The sequence below is a fragment of the Hypanus sabinus genome, chromosome 4, assembly GCF_030144855.1.
Source record: "Hypanus sabinus isolate sHypSab1 chromosome 4, sHypSab1.hap1, whole genome shotgun sequence".
Lineage (NCBI taxonomy): Eukaryota > Metazoa > Chordata > Chondrichthyes > Myliobatiformes > Dasyatidae > Hypanus > Hypanus sabinus.
In genome coordinates this window covers 98,819,799-98,836,631 of record NC_082709.1, presented here as the reverse complement: position 1 = coordinate 98,836,631, position 16,833 = coordinate 98,819,799, and the positions used below count along the sequence as shown (strand labels likewise).

At 40.9% G+C, this 16,833-nt stretch overlaps 1 protein-coding gene across 2 annotated transcripts in view; it reads left to right on the top strand.

Annotated features, from left to right (window-relative positions):
• The window catches only part of LOC132393020 (BCLAF1 and THRAP3 family member 3-like), a 75,777-nt gene that overhangs the window by 37,665 nt on the left and 21,279 nt on the right, over window positions 1-16,833 (top strand). For both annotated transcript variants that reach the window (XM_059967712.1, XM_059967713.1), the window contains exons 5-7: window positions 6,887-7,065; window positions 14,509-14,617; window positions 14,700-14,760. In XM_059967712.1, coding sequence (XP_059823695.1) covers window positions 6,887-7,065; window positions 14,509-14,617; window positions 14,700-14,760 — 349 coding nt within the window. The remainder of the gene's footprint in view (window positions 1-6,886; window positions 7,066-14,508; window positions 14,618-14,699; window positions 14,761-16,833) is intronic.

Sequence of the window (16,833 nt, the reverse complement as noted above, 5' to 3'; positions counted from 1 at the left end):
ACGCAGAGCCTACAGACATGGTAGAGAAGAAGCAACCGGAAATGCGTAGGAGGAAATGCGATGCTACCAAGCTGACCAATCACAGTTGTTCCAGTCTGCGTCGCCGCGACGCGAGTAACTTTTCTGGAGAGGTGCTCGTCATCCTACGGTGTAGGGTATGGCGTAGGGTACACTACACCTAATGCGTCGATGCAACGCACAAGTATAAATTAGCCTTAACCTTTATCCCACTCCAAAGAAGCAGCTGTGAGACACCATCTTAAACTTGCTGTAGCCATTCACAAACCAGAATACACAGGCACAGTTGGTACTCAACTTTAACCCATTATTTACATGAATCTGAGGATGCCCCAATTCCCTTAAAACCTTATCAGCATTAGCTTCATCTACTGCGATGCTGCCTTCTGTGGGCAGGCTTAAGCTTCCGTGGATTGCATGCCTGTCGATTTTCTAGATGAGCCTACCTTGTGCGACCATGATTGATCAAAACACCAACGATGGAAAAGTTTGAATAACATGGGATACAAAGTTACCTGTTTTCTCTCAAGCCAGTAATAGTTTTTTTCAAAATACTGTTTTATCTTAAAATATTCCGAAAAAAATCAACTTTTCACTTGAATGATTCATACAAACTTTCCTAAAGCCTGTTTTAATGATTTACCAGTCAAACACTGAAGTAACGTTTCAGCAGATTACCTCTCTCCACTTGTACATCATGTCGTTGGATTCTGTCATCTGGATAAAGCTGTAGTACATTAATCCTAGCTGCCTAAGTCTCAGTGTTTACAGGATGAATCATTGTTAAATGGAAAGTGAACATCTGAAAATTCTACTAAATTGATGGAAAACGAGCCTGCATTTTTGTCACATTAACTTTGATACAGTGGAAAGAAGCAGATGAACACCTATTTAAAATGGAAGATTGATGAATTAATTAAAGCTGTTCTGAGGAGCGTTCAATAGCATGAGTAGCACACGAAAATTGAATTTTAATTGCTATTTAATAGAGTGTTCAGTGTGAAATTTCTTTTATTCAGCCTCAGTTTTACTTATTAAATAGTGGCATTTTCTAACACAAGCTTAACTAATAAAATCAGTGTGTTTATTTCCTTGCGCAATCAAATTGAAAACAAGTAGAAACTCTTCTTTAAATGGCTTGTTTGTGTAGTCATGTTAAATTATGTAGAATGTGCAGGAGTTCTTTAACAAGAAGACTTTAAAGAAACCAAGTCCAGATCATTATACAAGGTACGAAAATGATTCTTAAATTTTGCATTTGTTTTTTCTGACTTACTTTGAATGTAACATGAGTGAAAGTGTTTGACAAATTATAGATTTTCTGCAAGAAGTTGTACAAAGTGCTTGATTAAAGGAACTTAAAATTTATGAGCGTTAATCAGAATTAAGGTAATTATTTTAATTGAAATCCCAAAGCTATCAAGTTGAGAAATTTAAATTTGCAGTATGCAGAATACTGGAAAGGTTTTCTACCCATTCATCCTAGGAAAAGGATGTCACACAGGTTGACCTATGTTTTAGAAACATAGGAAACCTACTAGCAAAATACAGGCCCTTTGGCCCACAAAGTTGTGCCAAACATGGCCCTACCTTAGAAATTACTAGGCTTACCTATAGCCCTCTATTTTACTAATCTCCATGTACCTATCTAAAAGTCTCTTAAAAAAACTCTATCGTATCGGCCTCCACTACCTTTGCTGGCAGCCCATTCCACACACTCACCACTCTCTGAGTTTAAAAACTTACCCCTGACAGCTCCTTTGTACTTACTCCCCAGCACCTTAAACCTGTGTCCTCTTGTAGCAACCATTTCAGCCCTGGGAAAAAGCCTCCGACTATCCGCACAATCAGTGCCTCTCATTATCTTATACACCTCTATCAGGTCACCTCTTATCCTCCTTCGCTCCAAAGAGAAAAGGCTTAGTTCACTCAACCTTTTCTTGTAAGGCATGCTCCCCAATCCAGGCAACATCCTTGTAAATCTCCTCTGCGCCCTTTCTATGGCTTCCACATCCTTCCTGTAGTGAGGTGACCAGAACTGAGCACAGTACTCCAAGTGGGGTCTGACCAGGGTCCTATATAGCTGCAGCATTACCTCTCGGCCAGTAAATTCAATTCCACGATTGATGAAGGCTAATACACCATATGACTTCTTAACCACAGAGTTAACCTGCGCAGCTGCTTTAAGTGTCTTATGCACTCAGACCCTGAGGTCCCTCTGATCCTCCACACCATTAATACTATATTCTGCCATCATATTTGACCTACCAAAATGAACCACTTCACACTTATCTGGGTTGAACCCCATGTGCCACTTCTCAGCCCAGTTTTGCATCCTATCAGTGTCCCGCTGAAACCTCTGACAGCCCTCCACACTATCCACAAAACCTCCAATCTTTGTGTCATCAGTAAGCTTACTAACCCAAACCTCCACTTCCTCATCCAGGTCATTTATAAAAATCACAAAGAGTAAGGGTCCCAGAACAGATCCCTGAGGCACTCCACTAGTGACCGACCTTCATGCAGGATATGACCCATCTACAACCAATCTTTGCCTTCTGTGGGCAAGCCAGTTCTGGATCCACAAAGCAATGTCCCCTTGGATCCCATGCCTCCTTACTTTCTCAACAAGCCTTGTGTGGGGTACCTTATCAAATGCCTTGCTGAAATCCATGTACACTATATCTATTGCTGTTCCTTCATCGATGGGTTTAGTCACATCCTCAAAAAATTCAGTCAGGCTCGTAAGGCACGACCTGCCCTTAACAAAGCCATGCTGACTACTACTAATCATATTATACCTTTACAAATGTACATAAATCCTGCCTTTCAGGATCTTCTCCATCAACTTAGGTAAGACTCGCTGGTCTATAATTTCCTGGGTTATCTCTACTCCCTTTCTTGAATAAAGGAACATCATCCACAACCCTCCAATTCTCCGAAACCTCTCCTGTTTCCATTGATGATGCAAAGATCATCACCAGAGGCTCAGCAATCTCCTCCCTCGCCTGGGGTACATTTCGTCCGGTCCCAGCAACTTATCCAACTTGATGCTTTCCAAAAGCTCCAGATATTAAGCTTCTTAATATCTACATGCTCAAGCTTTTCAGTCTGTTGCAAGTAATCACTATAATCACTAAGATCCTTTTCCGTAATGAATACTGAAGTAAAGTATTCATTAAGTACCTCTGCTGTTTCCTCTGGTTCCATATACGCTTTCCCACTGTCACACTTGATAGGTCCTATTCTTTCATGTCTTATCCTCTTGCTCTTCACATACTTGTAGAATGCCTTGGGGTTTTCCTAAATTCTGCCTGCCAAAGCCTTCTCATGGCCTCTTCTGGATCTCCTAATTTCCTTCTTAAGCTCCTTCCTAGTAGCCTTATAATCTTCTAGATCTCTAACATTACCTAGCTCTCTGAATCTTTTGTAAACTTTTCTTCTTGACTAGATTTATTATAGTCTTTGTACACCACAGTTCCTGTAACCTACCATTACTTCCCTGTCTCATTGGAAAGTTCCCGTACTGAACTCTACACAAATATCCCCTGAATATTTGCCACATTTCTTCTGTACTTCTTCCTGACGACATCTGTTTCCAATTTCCAGTGGGCGGCCTATTAAAAAACACCCAGTGAAATTATTGACCCTTTTCTGTTTCCAGTTTCCTGCCTGATAGCCTCATAATTCCCCTTACTCCAATTAAACGCTTTTCTAACTTGTCTGTTCCAATCTCTCTTCAATGCTGTTGTAAAGGAGATAGAATTATGATCACTATCTCCAAATTGCTCTCCCACTAAGAGATCTGACACCTGACCAGGTTAATTTCCCAATACCAAATCAAGAACAGCTTCTCCTCTTGTAGGCTTATCTACATACTGTGTCAAGAAACCTTCCTGTACACAACTAACAAGCTCCACCCCATCTAAACCCTGTGCTCTAGGGAGATGCCATTCGTTATTTGGGTAATTCTCCCATCACGACAACTTGGTTATAGTTACACCCTTCCAGGATCCGTTTCCCTATGTGCGCCTCGATATCCCTGTTACTGTTGGGCGGCCTATTAAAAAAACACCCAGTAAAGTTATTGACCCCTTTCTGTTCCTAACCTCCACCCACAGAGAATCCATAGACAATCCCTCTATGGCGTCCACCTTTTCTGCAGCTGTGACACTGTCTCTGATGAACAGTGCCATGCCCCCACCTCTTTTGCTTCCCTCCCTGTCCTTTATGAGACATGTAAAACCCGGCACTTAAAGTAATCGTTCCTGTCCCTGAGCCATCCAAGTCTCTGTAATGGCCACCACATCATATCTCCAAGTTCTGATCCATGCTTTAAGCTCATTTGCTTTGTTCACAACACTCCTTGCGTTAAAATAGATACATCTCAAATCTTTGGTCTGAGCACATCCCTTCTCTATCAGCTGCTGTCCTCCCTCTCGCACTGTACAAGCTTTCTCTCTTTGTGAGCTAACCTCCATTTCCCCAGTCTCCTCAGTTCGGTTCCCACTCCCCAACAATTGTAGCTTAAACTCTCCCTAGTAGCCTTAGCAAACCTCCCCGCCAGTATATTGGTCCCCCTGGGATTCAAGTGCACCCCATCATTTTTTGTACAGGTCACACCTGCCCCAGAAGAGGTCCCAGTGATTCGGAAATCTGAATTCCTTCCCCACTGCTCCAATCCCTCAGCCACGCACTTATCTTCCACCTCATTCTATTCCTATTCTCGCTGTCGCGTGGCACAGGCAGTAATCCCGAGATTACTACCTTTGAGGCCCTGCTTCTCAACTTCCTTCCTAACTCCCTGTAGTCTTTTTTTCAGGACCTCTTCCCTTTTCCTACCTATGTCATTGATACCAATATGTACCATGACCTCTGATTGTTCTCCTTCTCACTGCAGGATATCTTGGACATGATCAACCATCCGAGTTTCTTTCCTGTGTCCACAGAATTGCCTGTCTGACCCCCTAACTATAGAGTCCCCTATCACTACTGCCTTCCTCTTCCCTTCCCTACTCTTCTGAGCCACAGGGCCAGACTCTGTGCCAGAGGCACATCCACTGCCGCTTCCCCCAGCTAGGTTGTTTCCCTCCCCCCCCCCCCCCCCCCCCCAAACAGTACTCAAACGGGAGTACTTATTGTCAAGGGGTATAGCCACAGGGGTACTCTCTAGTACCTGACTCTTCCCCTTCCTGACTGTGACCCACTTGTCTGACCCGTGGCTCCGGTGTGACCACCTGCCTATAACTCCTCTCTATCACCTCCTCACTCTCCCTGACTCGGTCCCTTAGAAACTGCAGCTTGACACACCTGGTGCAGATACAACTGTCTGGGAGGCTAGGAGACTCCAGGACCCCCTATATCTGACACCGAGCACAGAAAATTGGCCTCACACACATCCTCCTTTCCGCAATTAACACAGGTAGACCATAGACCATAAGACAAAGGAGCCCGTCGGCCATTCAGCCCATCGAGTCTGCTCCGCCATTTCATCATGACCTGATCCAGTCTCCCCTTTAGTCCCATTCCCCCATCTTCTCACCATAACCTTTGATGCCCTGACTACTCAGGTACCTATCAATCTCTGCCTTAAATACACCCAATGACTTGGCCTCCACTGCCACCCATGGCAACAAATTCCATGAATTCACCACCCTCTGGCTAAATTTTTTTTCTCATCTCTGTTCTGCATGGGCGCCCTGCAATCCTCTCGTACTAGACTCCCCCACCATGGGAAACAATGGTGAACCTACCTCACCTCGTCCCGTTACTGCCGAAGCCCTATCACTCTGCTGCTTCTCACTCCTCTGCCTGCTTCAACTGCCCACTGGATACGACGGTCTGCTTTCTCAAACCTTCCGCACTCTACTGGCTGACATCAAGCACCTGTGCAGTCTTGCCTCTCTTTAACCCCGAGTAGTTTAAAAACTCTTCGCTCCGAAAAATCAGCCATTCACTCGTAGCCTTCTTGCTCTGAATTACAAACCGTTGAAGATTCCTTCCCTTTTTAAACCTTTCGCACTGTACTGGCTGACGTCACGCGGCTGCGCAGTCTTGCCTCTCTTTAATCCCGAGTAGTTTAAAAACTCCCATTTGCTCCAAAAAATCAGCCATTCACTTGCAGCCTTCTTGCTCTTGCTTCTAGCTGCTTAACTTATCCTCTTTCTTTTGGTACTAACTTCTTGCCAATTTTATTGATCCTTAATTGTTGACATCTTTCTTGATGCTAGCTGCAGGAATAGAAGTATGGTAGCTGAACATAGTCTTGCCATAATTCATATGCATAAAATGAAGCCTATTATGCCTCAAAAATTTAATATATATTCTAACATCATGGAAAGAAAAAAATATGTAACATTATTAAAAGAGTCAAATTTGTTAAACCTGTTTCAGAACTTTGTTTTAATTCAGACCATCAAGAACCAATCTGCCAGCCTTTACATGGCTTTTTGCTTTAAGAAGAGACAAGTTAAGGTGGTCCAGGCAGCTGATTTAACTGAGTCAGCCCCAGGATGCTTGGTAAATCATTATTTTTTCCAGAAATGAGTAACTTCTGGGCTGCTCTATAGAAGACTCTGATAAAATTTAAGGGCCTCGATCGCATGATGGTGGCTCTTCTCTTTCAGTGATTACAGAAATAATCCTTAACTAGGCAATTAACTTGGTTAAGAAATATTGAAGTTTGAAATTGTCATGTGCATTCTTCAAACAAGTAGCACCTCCTGAAACTTGTTCTTAATTTTATATAAATAAAATTTTAAGAAATTAATTATGAATTTTTATATTTGTATATATATATATATTTGTATGGCTGCCCTCAGTCAGTTGCAGATATTTTGTTGTGAATTTGTATTTGGGATTCCTCCAGGCCTGCATCAAGCCATTCTTCAGAGAGACTAATGTCTCGGGATTTGGTTAGTGTTGGCAAGAAACGAGATGAGTTTCATCATGTGTTTGAGCATATGGGTTCATCATTGAAGGCTAACCCGAATATCTCTTCAGGAGAATTTGCCCAGGAGATAATCACTTTGGTGCACCAAATTAAAGGTCGGACTTGCATTATTGCATCATTTTTAAAAATTTGTTTGCAAGAAGTGGTATTGAGACAGTTTCATTTAATGGTGGCACAACTGTTGGTAATTGATGGTGTTACTTGAGATACTGCATGATAGAAATTATTCTTTCATTGTAATGTGTGTATTCAGAATTGTTATAAAATTGCATTTTAGTTTCAGTCCTGGTTGGTTATTGAATACTGCTAGGTGAAATAGATTAAAGCTGGTGCTTTAATCCCATTCCTGTAGACACCAATCCAACAGAAACTTGGAGCAGTTGAAGTGTATTTCTGAATGGCAGATATTAGGTGGATTTTTTTTTTCATTAATTGGTTCAAAGAGCAGAGATTAAACTGGATATAAAGTGAATAATGCCTAATATTTTGGATCTATGCTGTCTATGACCCATTGCACTATCAGGGCTGCAGAGGAGATTCACCAGAATTATGGTGGTGGTTTTATTTAAAGGTTGCTTTGCCAACAATAAACACAGCAGTTTGAGCATACATTTTAAGATGTAAGTCTTGACTCCTATCTCGACAGTCCTGCAAATCATTACATTATAAAAAATCTACTGCAGACTACAATAAGTAATATTTTCTGTATGCTGCAAATATTTAGTAAATGGATGGCAATACTACATATAAGAATTTAAATGTGAGGTTACTAATGATAGGAGGTGAATTGAGATTTAGTGAAGATATCTGGGTGAGAATTGAAAGCTATAAGGATAAAGGAATAACATTGGATTTATGTTATTGATCCACCCCCATTGCTGATGGTGAGTTGAGTAAATACTCGTTCAGAATATTGAAAAAGCAAATTCTATGGGTGATGTTATAGTTTTGTATGATCTTAATTTCTCAGATATTGAGTGGGAGAACCCAGTGGATTATAGGAAAATGAATTCATCGAGTTGTTAAATGATTGTTTTTTGATCCAGCCTGTTAATCCACCAACAAGAGGGGAGGCCTGTTTAGATTTGATATTCTATAACAATCTGGATAGAATTTTGAGTTCAGAAGTTGTTGAGCCTTTAGGAACAAGTGACGATAACGTTGTTGGTCTTGAAGTTTTTTGGGAGAGTATATCAGTAAAAACCAAAGCCATTAAATTGAATTTCAAAAAAGCAAAGTTTGAAATTCTTTGCCTACAAAAACTTCAGAAGGTAAACTGGAAAGGAATTGCTTGCCATTAAGTCAGTTTAGGAACAGTAGGGTCAGTATAAACAGTTGGTTCACGCACTGCAGGAAAAGTTCATACCCAAGGTCAGGAGAAGCCATAAAAACCCATAAATCAACTACATGGTGAATAAAGATATTCATAAAAATTTTTGAAGAAAAGACAGCTATATAAGGAATACAGAAAAAAATAGTAATGATGTTAACCGTAGGGCATATGAATATATGAAAGCTATCATCAAGAGGGAAGTTTGGATTGCCAAAGTGCAGGCTGAGGAGGATATTGCTGATAATGCTAAGATTGATCCTGAGGGATATTTTCAATGCTTTAGTAGTGGGGGGGTAGTTAAGGGTATTAGGAATATTAGTAGAGTGTTAAGTTATGCAGAGAAGAACATAGTGGATATATTTAACTCATATTTTGCTGAAGTATTTGCCTATGAAGATGTTAGCAATATGTCAGTAAGTGTAGAGAAAAATAAGGTGGTTTTAAATGACTTGGAGTTCTTAGAAAGTAAGGTCCTCTTTCAGCTGAAAAGGCTGAAAGGTAGTAAATCTCCAAGGCCAGACAACTTGTTGTGGGAATAAGAGACATGGCTTCAAAGTGGACAGGGCCTGGGAAATGAATATTCAAAGATATACATCTTATCGAAAGGACAGACTGACTGGAAGAGGGGGTGGGGTGGCTCTGTTGGTGAGGAATGATATTCAGTCCCTTGCGAGGGGGAACATAGAATCAGGGGATGTAGAGTCAGTATGGATAGAACTGAGAAATTCTAAGGGTAGAAAGACCCTAATGGGAGTTATCTACAGGCCCCCAAACAACAGTCTGGATGTAGGGTGTAAGTTGAATGAAGAGTTAAAATTGGCATGTCGCAAAGGTAATGATACAGTTGTCATGGGGGATTTCAACATGCAAGTAGACTGGGAGAATCAGAATGGTACTGGACCCCAAGAAAGGGAGTTTGTGGATTGCCTCCGAGATGGATTCTTAGAACAGCTGGTACTGGAGCCTACCAGGGAGAAGGCAATTCTAGATTTAGTGTTGTGCAATGAACCGGATTTGATCAGGGACCTCGAGGTAAAAGAACCATTAGGAGGTAGTGACCATATGTCACTATGTTTTAACCTACAATTTGAGAAGGAGAAGGGAAAATCGTATGTGTCAGTATTACAGTTGAACAAAGGGAACTATGGAGCTATGAGGGAGGAGCTGGCCAAAGTTCTATGGAACAGTACCCTAGCAGGAAAGACAGTGGAACAACAATGGCAGGTATTTCTGGGAATAATGCAGAAGGTGCAGGATCGGTTCATTCCAAAGAGGAAGAAAGATCCTAAGGGGAGTAAGGGGCGGCCTTGGCTGACGAGGGAAGTGAAGGGCAGTATAAAAATAAAAGAGAAGAAGTATAACATAGCAAAGATGAGCGGGAAACTGGAGGACTGGGAAGCTTTTAAAGAGCAACAGAAGATAACAAAAAAGGCAATACGCCAAGAAAAAATGAGGTACGAAGGTAAACTAGCCAAGAATATAAAGGAGGATAGTAAAAGCTTCTTTAGGTATGTGAATAGCAAAAAAAAATAGTTAAGACCAAAATTGGGCCATTGAAGACAGAAACGGGTGAATTTATTATGGGGAACAAGGAAATAGCAAACGAGTTGAACAGGTAATTTGGACCTGTCTTCACTAGGGAAGACACAATCTCCTAGATGTAATAGCGGCCAAAGGAACTAGGGTAAAGGATGAACTGAAGGAAATTTATATTAGGCAAGAAACAGTGTTGGATAGACTGAGTCTGAAGGCTGATAAGTCCCCAGGACCTGATGGTCTGCATCCCAGGGTACTTAAAGAGGTGGCTCTAGAAATCGTGGACGCATTGGTAGTCATTTTCCAATGTTCTATAGATTCAGGAACAGTTCCTGCTGATTGGAGGGTGGCTAATGTTGCCCTACTTTTCAAGGAGGGAGAGAGAAAACAGGGAATTATAGACCGGTTAGCCTGACGTTAGTGGTGGGAAAGATGCTGGAGTCATTTATAAAAGAGGAAATTACGACACATTTGGTTAGCAGTAGAAGGATCAGTCCGAGTCAGCATGGATTTATGAAGGGAAAATCATGCTTGACTAATCTTCTGGAGTTTTTTGAGGATGTAACTATGAAAATGGACAAGGGAGATCCAGTGGATGTAGTGTACCTGGACTTCCAGAAAGCTTTTGATAAAGTCCCACATAGGAGATTAGTGGGCAAAATTAGGGCACATGGTATTGGGGGCAAAGTACTGAAATGGATTGAAAATTGGCTGGCTGACAGGAAACAAAGAGTAGCGACTTCGGAATGGCAGGCTGTGACCAGTGGGGTACCGCAAGGTTTAGTGCTGGGACCGCAGCTGTTTACAATATACATTAATGATTTAGATGAAGGGATTAAAAGTAACATTAGCAAATTTGCTGATGACACAAAGTTGGGTGGCAGTGTGAAATGTCAGGAGGATGTTATGAGAATGCAGGGTGACTTGGACAGGTTGGGTGAGTGGGCAAATGTATGGCAGATGCAGTTTAATGTGGATAAATGTGAGGTTATCCACTTTGGTGGCAAGAACAGGAAGGCAGATTACTATCTAAATGGAGCCAAGTTAGGAAAAGGGGAAGTACAGTGAGATCTAGGTGTTGTATATCAGTCAATGAAAGCAAGCATGCAGGTACAGCAGGCAGTGAAAAAAGCTAATGGCATACTGGCCATATAACAAGAGGAATTGAGTATAGGAATAAAGAGGTCCTTCTGCAGCTGTACAGGGCCCTGGTGAGACCCCACCTGGAGTACTGTGTGCAGTTTTGGTCTCCAAATTTGAGGAATTTTTGCTATTGAGGGAGTGCAGCGTAGGTTCACAAGGTTAATTCCTGGAATGGCAGGACTGTCATATGTTGAAAGATTGGGCTTGAGTGCACTGGAATTTTGAAGGATGAGAGGGGATCTGATTGAAACATATAAGATTATTAAGGGATTGGACACGCTGGAGGCACGAAGCATGTTCCCGCTGATGGGTGAGTCCAGAACTAGAGGCCACAGTTTAAGAATAAGGGGTAGGCCATTTAGAACAGAGATGCGGAAAAACTTTTTCACCCAGGGATTGGTGGATATATGGAATGCTCTGCCCCAGAAGGCAGTGGAGGCTAAGTTTCTGAGAGAGAGAGTTAGATAGAGCTCTTATAGATAGCGGGGTCAAGGGATATGGGGAGAGGGCAGGAACAGGGTACTGATTGTGTATGATCAGCCATGATATCACAGTGAATGGTGGTGCTGGCTAGAAGGGCCAAATGGCCTACTCCTGCACCTACTACCTATTGTATCCAAGGGTATTTAAAAGAAGTCTGTGATTATATATACAAACACCTAACAAGTTTTTTTTTCAAAAGTCACTGAAGTTGGGTGAAATCCCTAAGTACTGGAAATGGGCTAATGTTGGTCCAGTATATTAGAAGAGTGACGGCACTGACCTTGGTAACTGTAGACCAGTGAGCTTAATGTGTATTGTAGACAAGATAACAGTAATAAAGAAAGAGATGTCAAAACAGCTGATAAGAACAGGCAAATTAGCAGAAAGCCTGCATGGGTTCAGAGAGGAAAATTCTATCTTACTAATATGCTGAAGTTCCATGATGAGGCAACTAAAAATTATGAAAACAATAGAGTACTTTATATCATTTACTTAGACTTTCAGAAGGCTTTTGACAAGGTACCCCATGAGAGGTTAATAATCAAATTACAGGAGGTAGGGATTCAGGGTAAGGTGTGTGAGTGGGTGCAGAATTGGCTGAAAAACAAAAATACCATTTATGGTGAGAGCTTCATTTTCACACCTAGAAGATGTTAAAAGTGGTTTAGCAGGGCTCGGTTTTGAGGCAGCTGCTGTTTTCAATTTACATTAAGATTTGGGTTACAAATAAGTGGTGAAGCTTGATGACGCAAAATTTGGGGGACAAGCTGAAGAATCAATACTGTTAGCAAAATCAATACATTGATATCTAAACAAAATCCAGATAAATAGCAAATGAAATTTAATGTAAGTAAATGTAAAGCATTACATATAGTATTACAAGAGCTACTTAGAGTCATTTATCAATACTCTGGATCGATCTTAACTCACCCCTTTTGGGCTACTGAAAGTTTAAACCAGCGACCGACTCACTGGTGTCTTCCATTGACCGAATCCATCTTGACTCTAACTGTGTGTATCTGTAACTGACCTTGTAAAAAGTAAACAAGCTGCAGAGAAACCATAACATTTGATTGTCTATCAAATAACTCCACCTCGTCAAAGGACAAAGGGTCTTGACCTGAAACGTTGACTGCTCATTTCAATGCAAGTCCTGATGGAAGGGTCTCGACCCGAAATGTTGACTGCTCATTTCAACGGATGCTGCCCGACCTGCTGAGTTCATCCAGCTTTTTTGACCGCAGCATCTGCAGTGTACTTTGTGTTTACTAGATGAAATACAGTGTTGGGAAATGAAGCATTTTGGTAAAAGGAACAGCTATTATCTAAATGTAGACTAAATGGGAAGAAAATTCACACACCAGAGGTGCAGAGGGACTTGGGAGCCTTCGTGCACAACTCCCAGGAAGGCTAATTCACAGGGTAAGACCGTGGTAAAGAAGGCAAATACAATGTTAGCATTTATTTCAAATAAGGAGATAATGCTAAGCCTTTATAAGACACCTGGTCCCTTATTTTTGGGCCCCTTATCTCAGAAAGGATGTATTTCCATTGGAGAGAGTCCAGAGGAGGTTCATGAGGGTTTTTCTGAGAATGAAAGGGTTAAAAGGAGCATTTGGCAGCTTTGGGCTTGTACTCACTGGAATTTAGAAGAATGCAGGAGGATCTCATTGAAACGTACCGAATGTCGAAAGGGCTTGATGGGGTAGATGTGGAGAGGATGTTTCTTATGGTAGGTGTATCCAGAACTAGAGGACACAGCCTCAACACTGAGAGGTGATCTTTGTTAACAGAAGTAAGGAGGAATTTTTTTTTTAGCCAAGAGTGGTGAATCTGTGGAATGCTCTGCCGCAGACTATAGTGCAGGTCCAGTTCATGGGTATATTTAAAATGGAAATTGATAAGCTTCCTGATTGGTTGGAGCATCAAGGGATATGGTGCAAGGGCAGGTGTATGGGAGTCGAATGGGACTTGGGATCAGCCGTGATCCCAAGTGGAGCAGATTTGATGGGCTGAATGGCCTAATTCTGCTCCTATGTCTTATGGTCTTATAAAGCCTCTCCTTGCTTTTTATATTCTACTCCCCTTGAAAATAATGCCAATATTGTATTAGTCTTCTTTACCACAGACTCAAACTGTAAATTAAACTTCTGGGAGTCTTGCACGAGGATGCCCAGGTCCCTCTGCACCACTGATGTTCGAATTTTCTCCCCATTTCGATAATAGTCCACACTATTGTTCTTTTTACCAAAATGCATTAACATACATATCCCAAAACTGTATTCCAACTGCCACTTTTTTGCTCATTCTTTTCATCTTGTCTCAAGTCCTGCTGTAATCACGCTGCTTCCAAGGAATAGTGTATACCCAACTGCTGATGGTCTGCTCATTAACACCAACTCAGTCACCAAAGCCTGCAATTTGAGGCCACTGCGCTTTGTCAAAATCCACTGTGGAAGTGTTAATTTTTATGCTTGGCTTTTAGTTTTCATCTCAAATACTTCTAATCCAGATGGTATACCTTAATTGAATGTTCCTCCTTGACACCAGATTGCAGGACTACTGCAAAACATTGCAGTAAAAGTTGTATTATTCATCCCGTAATAAAGATTTCTAGTCATTGGCTGTACTTGCATGATTTTCCAAGATTCATGTATTGGTTTGTGCAAATCTATTTGAATGCATTTACTAGTCCTCTTAATATGAAAACAAGTCTGCTTTTCTATTTGCATCATAATGGATAATTGTGCATTTTCCTAATGTCACCTCTACTTTCCATTGCCACCTGAATTTGCATTGTTGGCAAACATAAATAATACACTCATTAATTTATGGTCGTTTGGAGATGGTTCGCGTCATTTTAGGATAGAACCTTGCATTATTAAATTTTTAATGAAGTATTTCCATTAAGGCAATGCAGGTTTGAGGTATATCATGATCTTAATTATCTTGTGTAAATGCCCAGTGGACAGATTAATGCTTAAAATTTGACTTTTCCCACTGAACCTTAATGACAACTATAAATGATTGATTTCTGTTACAGAAGATCATTTTAAGTCTTCCGAGTTAACATTACATGACCGCTTTTCAAAGTTACAAAATGCACAAAGTCCACAAAAAGAGGGGAGACATCTTGGTCCCGAGATTCACAGGTATTGCCATGAAACAATTTTAGTTTGTAAAACAAACTTGTTTTGTTCCTCAAAGAATGATTTATTTTTCTTTCTCAAAAAGACGGATTGACATGTCATTGGCAGACATGCACAACCAAGAAAGGAAACCTATTGGAAGAAAGGTATTGTGCTTTATTTAATGTGATCCTTATAATTCAAGTGTATCCTGTATTGTGAGAGGCTTCTCTGTTGGCAGTCCAAAACTATGAATGCCTGCAAGAAAATTAATCTCAGGGTTTTATGTGGTGAGATAAATGTACTTTGATAATAAATTTACTTTGAATTGGGTATTGCATTCAAGTAATCTATTTGTTAGATTAGATATGCAAGATTAAGAGTCCCTTTTTGTTTCATTGATTCACTGCTAAAATGATGAAAGTGTGTGAAATGGTTGACAATTATAGAAAAACCAAGTGGGGTATTCCCTTTCCCAATACAGGTATTACCTGCTATTCGAAGGTAGAGCATTCCTGTGAAATGATTCGTAAGCCAGAATGTCATAAAGTGAAGAAGCAATTACTATTTATTTATATGGGAAATGTTTGAGCATTCGCAGACCCAAAAAATAAGTTACCAAATCATGTCAAATAACACATAAAACCTAAAATAATAGTAATATATAGTAAAAGCAGGAATGATCTGATAAATACACAGCCTATATAAAGTAGGAATACTTTTCTACAATTATTGCAGCACCGTCCACCGAAGTGAAAATCTCACACAAGCGCTTTTGGCAGAAGCACTCTTTCCAGTAACCTTTAAGCTATGAAGCTGCCAAATCATACCAAATAACACACAAAAATACACAACCTATATAAAGTAGTAATATATGTACAGTATAGTCTCACTTATCAGAATCGGGAGGACAGCACAGTGATGATGGATGGTGTCATCGGAGGTTGGGATGGTGGGAGACTGGAGTGTCATCTCATCATCGTCTGTTTCCATCAGGGCAGGCAGGTCACCTTTTTCTATGTCTGCCTGCCTCAATGTCAAAGGTCTAGTTTCATCGTCTGCTGTGGCTGATGTGGAAGGCTTGAAAAACAGCAGTATGCTTGACTGCTTAGCCTCATGCATTTTTCTATCGTACAGTTCTCTGTAAGCATTCAAACCATTCTGCAAATATGCCCTAAACCTACGTACCCTTTCAAAATTAAAGTCATACTTTTCTGCAATCATTGCAGCATTGTCAAACGCAACAAAAATCTCATGCAATTGCTTCACGTTCAGTTCCTGGACGACTTCGCTTTTGGGCCGTTTGCTACTGCGTTTGGTTTCAATTGTTATCCTTTCCTCTTCATCAGCTCTTCATCTATCAGTTCTTGGTCATGGGATGCCAAAACCTCTTCAACATCATCTTCGTCAACTTCTACAAACCCAATCTCCAAAGCCAAACTCACTGTGTCCATACTTCATTCACCTTGATCAAAACACTTAATTATGTCTAGTTTTACGCTAAGTGTAACACCCTTATGCGCTGTTTTAGGCTTTTCTGATACCTTAGAACTCATCTTCCTAACAGATGCACAAAATAAACCAACATAAAGCACAGATGCTCACTGGCACGTGTTTAAGCAATGCCAGCTAGAATGCAGTTTCGGGGAGGAGCTTGGCTGCTTGGTGTGCGCGCGCTGCCTTTTTTCATAACAGTGAAGACTCCTTCTGTTAGTGAACACAGGTAACTAATGTAGCTCTTTCGTAACAGCAAGGTGTCATAAAGCAAACGGTCGAAAAACGGGGGACACCCATTTTTGCATTTAAACAAACTGTTACTTAGATGAGCAAGATTATGAAGCACCACTGGGGAAAGGATGTAAAACATGGGTAGGCAACCTTAAGCACAAATGATTTTCAAGCATGCGTTATTCATTAATTTGAGGCAAAACATAACTAGATGTATTTAAATGAATAATTCCCATATTTCAAGTTTTTTATGGCATTTATCTGGTCCACTGTCCACTCATTAATATGCGATCCGGCCCACAGAGGTAAAAAGGTTGCCGACCCCGGATGTAAAAAAAAGATTGGTTTGTAAATCTAATAGCAGTTGTGGCAAAGCTGTTCTTGGATGTCTGGGCTTTCAAGCTCCTTTATTCTCTCCCCAGAAGGCAGACGGGAGGAAAGGAAAAGGGTGGGGTGACTAGCATCCTTGACAATACCATTGCCCTTCCTGTCAGGTCAGGTTGATGATATGC